This window comes from Sus scrofa, chromosome 9 (genome assembly GCF_000003025.6).
Source record: "Sus scrofa isolate TJ Tabasco breed Duroc chromosome 9, Sscrofa11.1, whole genome shotgun sequence".
Classification (NCBI taxonomy): Eukaryota; Metazoa; Chordata; class Mammalia; order Artiodactyla; family Suidae; genus Sus; species Sus scrofa.
In genome coordinates, this window is record NC_010451.4 from 41,370,715 (window position 1) to 41,385,406 (window position 14,692).

The 14,692-nt window shown below is 38.0% G+C and overlaps 1 protein-coding gene across 1 annotated transcript in view; it reads right to left on the reverse strand.

The window, feature by feature from the left end:
- The window catches only part of ZW10 (zw10 kinetochore protein), a 41,454-nt gene that overhangs the window by 11,914 nt on the left and 14,848 nt on the right, over positions 1–14,692 (reverse strand). The window contains exons 8-11 of the mRNA XM_021062840.1: positions 8,310–8,473; positions 7,246–7,428; positions 3,346–3,584; positions 897–968 (exon numbers count right to left, since the gene is read on the reverse strand). Coding sequence (XP_020918499.1) covers positions 897–968; positions 3,346–3,584; positions 7,246–7,428; positions 8,310–8,473 — 658 coding nt within the window. The remainder of the gene's footprint in view (positions 1–896; positions 969–3,345; positions 3,585–7,245; positions 7,429–8,309; positions 8,474–14,692) is intronic.

Genomic DNA, 14,692 nt, shown 5'->3' on the forward strand with positions numbered 1-14,692 from the left:
GTGTTGCCATCAGCTGTGGTGTAGGTGGCAGATGCAGCTCAGATCTAGCGTTGCTGTGTCTGTGGCATAAGCCGGCAGCTGCAGCTCCAATTGGACCCCTAGCCTGGGAACTTCCATATTCCACAGGTGGGGCCCTAAAAAAAAGGCAATAAAACAAAACATTTATAAGAGTTCCTCTGTGGTCCAGCAGGTTAAGGACCAGGCACTGTCACTGGTGTGGCTCAGTTTATTACTGCTGTGGCTCAGGTTCGATCCCTGGCCCATTAACTTTCACATGCTGTGGGTGTGGCAAAAAAAAAAACGAACAAACAAAAAAAAAAACCCCACAACACAACCACTTATAAAAGGTATCCAAAACACTTAATTTTGATAGCAGAGAGAACTCCTAGAGTTACGAGTAACTTTTTAGATTAATATTAAAAGAAACTTTAAAACTCCAAGACATTAGGTAAACACAGGCTAAGACAGCTAGGAAGAGCAGCTGATCAACAGTTAAATAGCAGTCTCTTGTGGTATTAAGTCTGCAAAGCCATGAATGCCAAGGGAAAACATGGTATGTTTACTGGACAGCAATATGGAATCATGGGTGACCTTTTGCTTTGTAACCAAGTAAAGTGAGGCAGTTTTTAAAATACCCACCATCAATTACAGGGTAAGGTTCTTTTGAGTTTTTAAATTTGTGTCACCTACTATACTGCAGGATTAGAGTAGCTTTACTAATTAATAAACCACCAACGTCCTTTAAACATATATTTTAAACGCATGTTTACCGCATTTTATTGTGAATTTTAGTAATTTTATATTCTTTGGTAGGAATATAAAATTACTGGTTTTAACCTGACTCAAGCATTTTAGGCCTACAATACTACAGAGAAGTCAGATGCAGTGGCACTTACTTGTGATATGTTGGTACAACATCATGGAACAAATGGAAGATATTTCTCACTGAGTAGAAAAGCTGAACAGCACTAAAAGGAAAACACAGTTTCAACAGAAATCCATAAGGCTATATTGGCAATGAGAAAAAAATTCAAACTAAGCACATCAGTTGGAGAAAACATCTGCCTTGGTCACTGCTGAAAACAGCATTAATCTAGATAGAGTATATTCTCAACCGACTAGACTGCAGTTCTAAAAACCTGGAACCATTAGTAATCTTAAGAATAGCAGCATTCAACCCAAAGCCTCTTTTCCATTTATCAATTTGTGTTCTGCCAGTACTCAGAGTATCCTTTCAGTAACAAATGAAGCTAAGCCTCAAGCAAATGTCACTGCTCACTGACGCACTGTGCAAAGGGCAAGGTATCAATAAAGGCACTCACTGGTGCTGTCAGACCAGTCTGCCTTTCAACCTCCACTTTTTCTCCTTCTTACCCCAATGCAAGGAGATGAATCAACATTTCTAGGATAGAATCTATCCTCAAGTTTCCTTGCCCTTTAAATCTGGTCTTAGAACATCTAAAGATTATTATTAAAAACCACTTCGAAAGAGCAAATATAAGGTTTGTGTAGCTTACTTCCACAGAAGAATATCTTAAACTATGTATCCTGAATAAGTCACAGGAATTCAACAAATATTTTTAAAAAGTAAGTCATGGTCACTATACCCTAAAACACTGTTACAACTTGATAACTATGATAACTAACTAAATTATTTTATTTTTGTTGCATATGTTGCTGTTTGACATTTGAAAATAGGCAAGTGAATTGTTTCAGTGTAGCTGAGCTTTTTTTTTTTTTTTTTGTCTTTTTAGGGCCTCACCCACAGCATCTGGAGGTTCTCAGGCTAGGAATCCAATCAGAGCTGTTGCCACCGACCTACGCCACAGCCACAGCAACGCAGGATCCAAGCTGCATCTTCGACCTACATCACAGTAACACCAGATCCTTAACCCACTGAGCAAGACCAGGAATTGAACACTCATCCTCATGGATGCTAGTCAGGTTCGTTAACCACTGAGCCACAATGGGAACTCCTGTAGCTGTACTTTTGTTTGTCCTGTTAAAACTATTTTTTTTTGGTGGAAAGAATGTCCATTAACATCCAGTATACAAAAACATTGTTTGGTGTTCTTTTAGGAAAAAGTGCTTTGCATCCCCTGATCTGGTATATTTCAGGTGAATGCCATGTGAAGAAATAGTCACTCCTATATTTTATTCTGCCAAAGGAGTATATACTTCCTTTTACATGTATTTTTTCTTTCTACTTATATTTAAAACCAGAGGGACTTGTGAATATAACGATTCATTAAAGTCATGGAAATATCCTAGTAAACATGCTCTTTCCAGAGCAGAAACAATTAAAAGGGTTTTGCACATGGAGATACAAATTGAAACTCTGGAAGTCCATCTGAAGATGCAATTGATTATGGCAGACCCTAGCTGAAAGTGTTTGGTACTGTGAGGATGAGAAGTAAAAAACTACTACACACAGATTCAAACTAAAGAGGCTTTTATAAATATGTTTTACAATCGACTTGGGCTACAGCCTATCATTTTCTCCTCAATTTAGTTTAGGAGTAGGGGAAGAGCCTATTAAACAAAAAGAGATTCAGTACAAATGAGGAAGTTTGGGTACCTTGAATAAAATGTTAATCAGAAGAGGTATTCTTGAAAGGGAGAAATCAGACTTTGGCGTATTCCATTCTTTCTCTTTACCTTTGGCTACCCAACAAACTATTAGTTTCATAACTAACATTTTGAGAATTCCCTGGTGGCTTAGCAGATTAAGGACTCAGCATTGTCACTGCTATGGTGCAGGTTTGATCTCTGGCCAAGGAACTTCTGCGTGCCATGGATGCAGCCAAAAAATAAAAAATAAAATTAACATTTAAAATGTAAATTAATTAGGGCCTAGATTTCAAAAGGTAAAAGTTTGAATATTAAGCTAAGGGGCCAGCTGACTTAGATGGTACACACTAGCACTATGACCACCACCACCAATGCTAAGAATAAACATCTGAGTATCAACTGTTTCCTAGGTGGCATTCTAAGTTCTTTACAAGTGCTTTCTCGTGTAATATCATTCAAGTCAAATAAAAAGTTAAAAGTAGATAAAAATTAAAGAGCTTTTTGTTAAAAAGTGATTAACAATCTGTCCATCCATACACATGCTTTTATTTCTCATACCTCTGTAAGATGCATATGTTATTATAAATAAACATGAATGATCAATGCATACATGTGCTGTTTCTCTACATTACTACACTGTTTCTCTAAGGGAAAAATATTAACTAGCAGAATAAGAAAACCCAAAGAATTTCAGTCAATTTTCTTAATAAATATCTAGGTTAGATATGCATTTAACCAGATCATTGCCATTTTCAGATGACTCAGAACTCGTACCACTGATCACTGCTGGTTGTTGCCTCCACTAAAGTCTGATAGGCAAGTTCCATTAATTTCTTCACAGATTCACTGATGCGGCATGTGGGCAGAGAAAAGGAATGTTGGTCCAATGCATTTTCAGGCTCTAAATTCACCACTTCATTGTACTGCGTTGTAGATACTTTCTGTACTTGTAGCTTGTCATCTTCATCAGGACTAGGTAAGTCTGGCACACTTATCTTAGAAGCAGGAGTGATCTAAGAGTCAAATACAAGAAATGCACTGTCCTCAGCATGTCACATGCAAGCACACAGCTAGGCATAAGATACTGGTTGCTTCCATGATGATTAAGCTGTGGATCTACAGAGGAATGAAAAGATGGGAGTAAATACGGCAGTACTTTAATGACTGCTCAATCTTGGGTGAGAGCACATCATAAGAAATAAGCAATCTCCAGGAGTTCCCGTCGTGGCGCAGTGGTTAACGAATCCGACTAGGAACCATGAGGTTGCGGGTTCGGTCCCTGCCCTTGCTCAGTGGGTTAATGATCCGGCGTTGCCGTGAGCTGTGGTGTAGGTTGCAGACGCGGCTCGGATCCCACGTTGCTGTGGCTCTGGCATAGGCTGGTGGCTACAGCTCCGATTCAACCCCTAGCCTGGGAACCTCCATATGCCGTGGGAGCGGCCCAAGAAATAGCAACAACAACAACAGCAGCAAAAGACAAAAGACAAAAAAAAAAAAGAAAAGAAAAAAAGAAAAAGAAATAAGCAATCTCCTTTGCTGTGCCATTCTTCTAATTCTTCTGTGCACTCACTCTTGGTGGAAACAGCAAAGCTCCGAAACTGGCCCAAGATTTTAGGTAAATGAAAGGACTTTTAAAAATCCTCTTCCTGGAGTTCCCATCCTGGCGCAGTGGTTAACAATCCGACTAGGAACCCTGAGGTTGCGGGTTTGGTTCCTGGCCTTGCTCAGTGGGTTAAGGATCCGGCATTGCCATGAGCTGTGGTGCAGGTCGCAGACTCAGCTCGGATCCCACGTTACTGTGGCTGTGGCGTAGGCTGGCGGCTATAGCTCCGATTTGACCCCTAGCCTGGGAACGTCCATATGCCGTGGGAGCGGCCCTAGAAAAAAGGCAAAAAGACCAAAAAAAAAAAAAAATCCTCTTCCTCAGACTAGACTGTTAGCTTATTGCACACCAGTGTGATTTTGAGTTCTACTGCCATAAATTATTTCTCATCAGAAACATGCTGGCTTAGTCAAAGAAACAACACATTCAGGCTAGCTTATCCTCTTAAAATCCAAACCCAAAGAAAGCAAGCCTCCCTAACATTTATATAGAATGAAAATTCCCAGACTGGTCAAGACAAAAGCAAAGAACACTAGGCTTCTCGTCTGGAAACATCAGTGATATTTTTTCCCCTAACTTTTAACAAAGTCACTTAACCTCTCTGGATCTCAATTTTCTCATAGTAACATGAAGAAACTGCACTACAGTAATGGTTTTCAAACTGTGCTTCTTAAAGATACCTCAGAGACCAGAAGAGAGACAGAGTGGGTGGAAGCAGCGGGTTCTCTACTCGCACTGCAAGAAGAGCAGCTCTGCTCTGCGAAGACTGGACCTCCACAAAAAATTTCCAATAGAAAATGTTCATTCCAGTCTAATAAAAATGTTTAAGTAACCAGACCTGCCTTTCTAATCTGTAAAATGGTATAATACTGTCTACTTTATAAGGCTTTTGTGATGTTTAAATGAGAAAACAGGAGTTCCTGTCGTGGCGCAGTGGTTAACGAATCCGACTAGGAACCATGGGGTTGCAGGTTCGGTCCCTGCCCCTGCTCAGTGGGTTAACGATCCGGCGTTGCCGTGAGCTGTGGTGTAGACTGCAGACGCGGCTCGGATCCCGCGTTGCTGTGGCTCTGGCGTAGGCCAGTGGCTTCAGCTCCGATTAGACCCCTAGCCTGGGAACCTCCATATGCCACGGGAGTGGCCCCAAAAAATAGCAAAAAGACCAAAAAAAAAAAAAAAATGAGAAAACAAATGGCATAACCGGGAGAGGTATAACCCACATCTAGTGAGTAGAATTTGGGATGCTACTAAAACATCCTACAGGACACTCCCCACCCCAAGCAAAGAATTATCTGGCCCCAAATGTCAACAGTGGCACTGCTGAGAAACTAATCTAGAGGAAGCTACATCATTAGAATTTGGGTACTCGAAGGAAAGTACACTCTTAGAGAATGTCAGTATTAGTTGATCAGGAAGCTCAGAAATTATCTAGTTCAATTCTGCCATGTTACAGAAAAAGAAAATGAGATCCAACAAAGTTAACAGAGTCACAGAGCAATCTAGTAATAATTTATATTTGCTATTTATAACAAGGAGTTATGACAGAGCTAATGTGATATACATTAATTCATTTACCAAATGTTTACTGAGAACTAAGCGCATAGGAGTATGCACCAGGTATTTTCTTGATGCTAGAGATACAACAGTGAACAAAAGAGTAAAGAAACAAAAACAAATAGGAAGAAAAAAAACCTGCCCAAGGGGAGGAACAATAATTCATACAGAAAATGTTCACTGATAAGTGATATGAAGAAAATTAAAGCAATGGGGAGGTCACAATTTTAAAAACAGTAGTCAGGAAAGGGAGCAAGTCATGTAGGTATCTGCCGAGAACTATTCAAAGCAGAGGAAAAAGAGATTCAAAAGTTCTGCAGTCAAGTAGGCCTGGCAAATTCAGGGAACAGCAATGAGTCAGAGTGCCTGGAGCAGAGACTGAAGAAGAATGCAACAGCTAATGGAGTCAGAGAGGCAGTAAGGGGACAGATCACATATGACCTTGCAGGTTACTCGACAGCTACTGGGTCTTTCTCTGAATTAGATGGGAAGCCACTGAATTTTATCCAAAAGAGTGATATAAGCAGAACTTCCCTGGTAGCTGAAGAGGTTAAGGAGTCAGCACTGTCATTGATGTGGCTGAAGTCACAGCTATGGCGCAAGTTTGATCCCTGGTTTGAGAACATCCACATGTTACAGATGGGGCCCAAAAAAAGTGACAAGTGATATTTACGTAAAAAAATCTGCAGCCCAGTGGCCAGTACTGAATGCATTTCAGCTCCCTTAGCAACCAAGCTTACATCAGAAATACGTGTGCACTTCAAATGGCTAACTAAATAATTTGCTAAAGTGGACACAATAACATGGCGCCCCCGAGGGAAATGGGTGGTAGCAGAAAGGAAGGAGGAAGGACACAGTCCTCTCAGTGATAAAAGAAAAATGGCTGAGGAATTTTCTATCAATAAGGAACTACTTTAGTCTGTTTGTTGCTTTAAGTAATACCTTATATTTGCTATGTAAGATAATAAAAAAAAAAAAAAGAAAAGAAAGAAAGAAACCAGAAAAAAAAATACACAGAATTATCTAAGGTCAAAGGACTAAATTACTCACAATGCATATTAATTTGGTACTGACTTTGCTGATAACTGCTCATACCCTACACAGATTACATATTTTTGTTTTATTAATTTTAAAATTAGTGCCTCTATCAGTCTAAGAGATGAAGTCAACAATTCCACAAATAGGATATGATATCTGGATATAACAATACCTGTCACAAAATTGTGTACTAAAATCTTAAGTGATAAGTTGAGAAAAATTTGTAGGTTGATATACTGTCTGATTTCAACAACAATTTATACAATCCTTTTATATGTATTATCTTATCTGGGCCTCACAATACCCTATGAAAGAGGCTGATATTAGGGCCACATTAAAGATGAGAAAACTAATGTATAAGAAGATTAATAACTCAACTCAGTGAACTCAGCAACTGTCACATGCTCTTCTACTCTACCACAATCATCTTAGAAATGAGCTGCTTCCTAATACAGTGCAACACACTATAACCCCAGTACCTTCACAGTGTTGTGAATTTCAGAGGTCATTAGGTTTCTAGCTGCCACAATCACATCCTGACACTTCTTGTTAGCAAAATGAGAATTGATATTTCGTGCATATTTCAACAAATCAGTTGTATTTCCTTTTAAAAACCTCATCTCCTTTAGGGCATTTTCAAATTCTTCAGTGGATTGTATGATCTGAAAAAGAAATGCAAGGAAAAAACATATATATATACATACATACATTCCATTTCCACATTAAAATTTCAAATCCAATGTACAGAAAAGAACAAGTACCAGCCGGTCAGTTAAGTTTTGGAACAGACCATCAATTACTAGGTATAAAAATATCACACATTTTTCTAGCCTTAGAAAAGGAAGAGCATTTTCAATAGAAATCTCTGACTCTACTTAGTAAAGGTGCAAAAATCTTTAAAATAAAAATACAGTAGCCCCCCCCATCTTTGATTTCAGTTACCCACAACCATGGTCTGAAAATAGTAAGTGGAAAATTCCAGAAACAAATAATTCCTAAGTTTTAAATTCTATACCATTCATTCTAAGGAGCATGATGAAAACTTGCACCATCCCACTCTGTCTTGCCCATGATATGAATCATCCCTTTGTCCAGCATATCCATACTATATACACTACCTGCCTGTTAGAGTGTGTGTGTGTGTGTGTGTGTATAGTTCAGTGCTATTCCTAGGTTCAGACCTTCACTAGGGGTCTTGGAACTCATCCCCAAAGATAAGGAGGGGACTACTGTATTTATTTTAGTGTTTGAGGAAACACTAAAAAGAAGCCAAAAAGTAAAGTGTCGCATATAGCTGACACAAATATAAAAACAATTGTTCTTCAAAGGTGTCTTACTAAAGAAAACATATTTAATAAGAAAATATACTTCCCCAATCAAAAGGGAAAAAGCCAGAAGAAAAATGAAGTTATAGGGAACTCGAGTCCACACCTTATTTATAAATTTTTTAAAGATGTCACTAAACAAGATCTCCAAGGTAAACGAATGACACCAACAGGTACCTATGGTCTCTTCAAACCTTCTGTGATACCTCTGCTCTTACCTCTTCATATTGCTGTAATTTGCTGCTGTTTGTTGGGATAGAATAAACCAAACAATTTTTAATGAGGCACTCAGATAAGTCCTCCCAGATCATGTCACCAAGCATCTCAGCCAATATGATCTTAGACGTTTTTTCATTTTCTAGGTCAGCATCAAGAGGCAAATCTGATTTCAAAAGAAAAAGTTTTAAACAAGAAACCATTCACAGTTTGAACATATTCTCAAAGTCCCCAGTTTTCTAGAATTCTTTAAGATGATATGGAAGAAAGCAGCACAGATAATTCTACAGCTATCTCAACTGAATGTGTGGGAAAAGCATGACACACAATTATTATTTAATTTGCACTGCTCAGATGAATCGTCTGCACTGTATGACTGCCTGTTCTCTATAGCAATAAGGTATTGAGCCATCTACATTATAATCATCTATTGCTAATCTACAGATCTGATTATATGACAAGCACTGAGAAGTTCTGCATACCAAGTTGAAACCAGTTTACAATAAAATCTCAATTATTCAATAGCTAATAAACACACGTTTTTCATCACTGCATAGGATCTGAGTGTTTATCCATAAACACTTTACATTATAGCCTAATAACTAGTCTATCATACAGAATATTTCAATGTCTGTTCTACTGTATATTTTATAGTGGCTTTTTTCCAACACATTTTGAGGGTGTTACATTTAGAATATACCATTAATTAATTAAATAATACATGAGAATCTTAAAAGAAAGTGACCGTACTACCTCAAAGCCTTGAGATACCTTACAATATCTGAAGTCTAGGCCTGTACTATTCGATATGATAGGAACCAGCCGCATTTTGATACTGAGCTCTTGAAATGTGGCTGGTGTGACTGAGGAACTCAATTTTTTTTTTTAAGTTTAAAAATAGAAGGAAAGGTGTGTGGTTATATGGGTAGCACTAGTGAGCCTTGTGGTGCTAGTTACATGAACCTACACATGTGCTAAAGTTGCACAGAATCATTCACACACACACACACACAAGTTCAAGTAAAACTGGAGAAATCTGAATCAGCTCTGAATCGTGCCAAAGTCAATCCCCTGGTTTTGATACTATACTATGGTTACACAAGATGCTAACTGGGTGAAGGGTACATGGGACCTCTGTACATTTTCTGAATAAAGATTTTAAATTTAAAAAAAAAAGAAAGAACGAAAGCATAAAATACTTTCCTGTTAAACACAATTTTGTTGCACTGGTTAAGACTACATCTCACCTCAACCATCACATCACAAAGCTGTTATGTTGTACTGTAGTGCTCACAACAGGCACATATGACATTTCTAGTTACATACTTATCATATAAAAACATTACCAATCTGGTCAGTATAAACAGATTTATCAGTTCAAAGGACTTTTTTTCCCCTCTGCACCAATGTAACTTCTGTAGTGTGTTTATTCAAATATTTTATGCATACAGCACAAATTAACAGTGACAACTGTGAAATGTTTAAATTGAAACTTTTTAAAATTATGACATATTTTTGTAGTTACAGAAAATTAACTATAATAGACTTTTAAATTTAAAACCAAGGTACACACACTACTGATGCAGAATCAAGTAAAGATGCAGAAGTTAGTAGAACAGGTGGAACAGCAAAGGCAAAAAAAAGACTGGAAGAAAATATGTCACAAATTTTATAATGAATGGCAGCTGCAAAGCAAAACCTTGCTTGCTGAACAAAAGAAATATTTAAGATAATAAAGCAGATAATATTAAGAGAAATTTTCAGCAAACATACTATAGGGAATTGTTAAGTTTCCTCTCAAAAAAGAATTGACAAAATTAGTCACCTGAAATCACGGTTTAATGTCTAATCCAAAAAAATGTGATTTTAATGAGATCTGAATTTGTAACTTTTGGCTAACCATAAAATGACTTGGTAAAATCATTCTATGTTTTCTCTGTGTGTACATTTTGGTATTAAATCTATGCTGATTCTTTAAAAATTAATTAGTGCACTTATCCATCTTTTTTCTATGGACCAAAAGAAAACAAAGGGATTGTCTATAATTTGAAGAGTACCTAGAATTTAGCAATAAACCATATATGCCTGATGGTGGCCTTTTTAGTGGCAAGTCTTTAACAATGTTTCAAATTTCCTCTACAACTATCTGTATGTTCAGAGTCTTTACCTCTTGGTAAATTTTAGTAATTTATACTTTCTAGGAAATCATTCACAGCAAAGTGCTTGTTGTAACAAACCCAACACCACTAGCATTTATAAAGAAAAAGCCAAATTATCCCTCTCCATACCCTTGAGCTTCTCGCTCTCTCTCTCTCTCTCTCTCGTCCAAGTGACCAGTGCTAAAACTTTGGTCTGTATTCTTCCTCCCTTGTAGTAATAATACATACACACAGACACACAAACACAGCACACACTCAAACACATACACAAACACACACACAGACACTTGATATGGACTGAATTGTGTCCCCACAGTTCATATGTTGAAGCCCTAGCCCCAATGTGACTGCATTTGGAGCTAGAGGTCACCTTTAAAGAGGTCATAAGGGTGGAGCCCTAATCCACTATGACCAGCGTCCTTATAAGAAAACAGAGACAGCAAGGACGAGCATGTACACAGGCGAGGCCATGTGAGGACAGTGTACAGGTTGTCTACAAGGCAATGAGACAGGGCACAGGAAAAAACCAAATCCACTAACACCTTGATCTTGAACTTCCAGCCACCAAAATTGTGAGAAATTAAATTTTAGTTGTTTAAGCCACACAATCTGTGGTATTCTGTTATGGCAGCCCTAGCATACTAATATAATATTCATATAACACTCCTTTTTTCCAAAAATGGGCTCGTGCTTTTGCTTGTACACCTAATTTTTAAATCTCTTAAAAATACATCACTGGAGTTCCCTTGTGGCTCAGCAGATTACAAATCCAGCATTGTCACTGCTGTGGCTTGGGTCGCTGCTGTGGCTTGGATTTGATCCCTGGCCCAGGGACTTCCACATGCCAAGGGTATGGCCCAAAAGACAAACGGATTATGGCTATCTCTGAGGTCAATATACCTAGCTCTACTTCATTTCTTTTTGGTTTTGTTTGTTTGTTTTTGTTTTTTTTTTGTCTTTTTATGGCCACACCAGTGGCATACGGAGGTTCCCAGGCTAGGGGTCCAGCCAGAGCCAGAGCTGCAGGCCAATACCACGCCCACAGCAACGTGAGATCCAAGTCGCATCTGCGACCTACACCACAACTCACAGCAACACCAGATCCCCAATCTACTTCATGAGGCCAGGGATCAAACCTGCATCCTCAAGGATACTAGTTGCATTCATTAACTGTTGAGCCACGATGGGAACTCCCTTCATTTCTTTTTAATAGCTGCATAATATCTCACAATATGGCTCAACTATAAGTTATACAACCATTCTTCAAATGATGCACATTCCAGTATGTAAATATATATGGTATTCACACATGCAAATACTTCTATAAGTAATTAAAAAGTAGGATACCTGGGTCAAAGGAATCATACTTAGCTTAACTATATAGCTTCAGATTACTTTCTAGAAAACACTCACAAAAGCAGTGAAGCAAACTAACTTCCATTTTCCTACCAGGGGACTCTTACACAGATCTTTGAATTTCATCAACCCCAAGGATGGAAAGTTCTACCTTTCCATTCCATTGCATTCCACTGTTAGAGAGATTAAGCAATATGTATTTTTATGTTGATTAACAATTTGTACCTTTTCTTCCATAAATTGCCTAACTAGTTTTTGTCCTTTTTCTATTATTATGTTCTCTTTTTTTTTTTGAAAAAATATATTAACTCCTTGTCAAATGTATTGCAAATATTTTCTCCCAGTATAATATTATCCTTTAACTTTGCTTATGGTATCATTTGCCATACAGAATTTAATATTTATAGAGTTCCTGTCATAGCTCAGTGGTTAATGAACCCGACTAGTATTCATGAGGGTGCAGGTTCAATCCCTGGCCTCGCTTGGTGGGTTGAGGATATGGTGTTGCCATGGGCTGATGTAGATGACAGACATGGGGCAGATATAATCAGGCAGATCTCATGTAAGTCACAGACGAGGCTCGGATGTGTGAGCTGCGTTGCTGTGGCTGTGGTGTAGGTTGGCAGATGCAGCTCCAATTCGACCCCTAGCCTGGGAACTTCCATATGCCGTGGGTGTGGCTCTAAAAAAAAAATTTTTTTTGAAGAAATTTAACATTTATATGTAGTTAAATTTGTCAACCATATCCTTTACACAGTCTGAGCTTCCTGAGACTATTCGAGTCTTCTCCTAAATTTTCTTCTAATATTTTTATTGTTTTATTTTTTGCACAAAAGACTTTAACTCACCTGAAACATTTCTTTTCTTTTTTTTTTTTTGTCTTTTTGTCTTTTGTTGTTGTTGTTGTTGTTGTTGCTATTTCTTGGGCTGCTCCCACGGCATATGGAGGTTCCCAGGCTAGGGGTTGAATCGGAGCTGTAGCCACCGGCCTACGCCAGAGCCACAGCAACGTGGGATCCAAGCCGCGTCTGCAACCTACACCACAGCTCACGGCAACGCCGGATCGTTAACCCACTGATCAACGGCAGGGACCGAACCCGCAACCTCATGGTTCCTAGTCGGATTCGTTAACCACTGCGCCACAACGGGAACTCCTGAAACATTTCTTTTATTGTACACTGCTTTACTGTACTTCATAGATACTATGCTTTTTACAAATTGAAAGTTTGTGGCAATCCTGCATCAAGCCAGCCTATCGGTTCAATTTTTCCAACAGTATTTGCTCATTTCCTATTTCTGTGGCACACTTTGGTAATTTTCATAATGTCTCAAACCCTCCACCAGCAAGAATGAAACTTATTTCTGCATAAAGTATGAAGCAGGAATCTAGCTTTGTGTTATTCTATATAGCTAATTTTGCTAGCACTGTTATTTAATAAACTCTGTCCCACTAAGCTGAAATGTGACTTTGATCAAATGGTAAATTTTCACTTATTTTTGGCTCTACTTCATTCCACTGATCTTATGCCAAGAACACAGTTTTAATTATAAAATTCTCCAACTAATGTTCTCAAATCTTTATTAGAAAGTCTCACAAATGTATTTTTTGATGTAAGCTCTAGAGTTTGTCCGGCCTGAAAAATATAAAACAAGAATCTGATTGGAAAATGTATTCATTGTCTATGTTATTCTGGAATGAGCTGACAATTTTTTCAGACTGTCTTCTAATCCACAACAGCTTCCCCTTTATTTGGGTTTTTACTTTATGCCCTCTCTTGCCTTTATGTGTATCCATCCCATTCTCATTAAATTTATCTTTAAGAATTTCAGATTTTGTTGCCATTATAAAAAAGATATCTTTATAGTTTAATTTATAACTGACCATTGCTAGTTTAGTGAGAAGCTGATTTTTTTAATTTAATTGCTTCCTTTATTTTAGGTTCATTCTAAATATTGGTAGTTTGATTTTTTTTTGACATTTTTTTTTTATTTTCCCACTGTACAGCAAGGGGATCAAGTTATCCTTACATGTATACATTACAATTACATTTTTTCCCCCACCCTTTGTTCTATTGCAACATGAGTATCTAGACATAGTTCTCAATGCTATTCAGCAGGATCTCCTTGTAAACCTATTCTAAGTTGTATCTGATAAGCCCAAGCTCCCGATCCCTCCCACTCCCTCCCCCTCCCATCAGGCAGCCACAAGTCTTTTCTCCAAGTCCATGATTTTCTTTTCTGAGGAGATGTTCATTTGTGCTAGATATTAGATTCCAGTTATAAGTGATACCATATGGTATTTGTCTTTGTCTTTCTGGCTCATTTCACTCAGTATGAGAGTCTCTAGTTCCATTCATGTTGCTGCAAATGGCATTATGTCATTCTTTTTTATGGCTGAGTAGTATTCCATTGTGTATATATACCACTTCTTCCGAATCCAATCATCTGTCAATGGACATTTAGGTTGTTTCCATGTCCTGGCTATTGTGAATAGTGCTGCAATGAACACACGGGTGCATGTGTCTCTTTTAAGTAGAGTTTTGTCCGGATATATGCCCAAGAGTGGGATTGAGGGGTCATATGGAAATTCTATGGATAGATTTCTAAGGTATCTCCAAACTGTTCTCCATAGTGGCTGTACGAGTTTACATTCCCACCAACAGTGCAGGAGTGTTCCCTTTTCTCCACAGCCCCTGCAGCACTTGTTATTTGTGGATTTACTAATGATGGCCATTCTGACTGGTGTGAGGTGGTATCTCATAGTAGTTTTGATTTGCATTTCTCTTATAAGAAGCTGATTTTTATAGATTTATATCTAGATAACTTAGTAAAGTTTTACTAATTGCAAAAGTTTTAATAGAGGCTTTGGT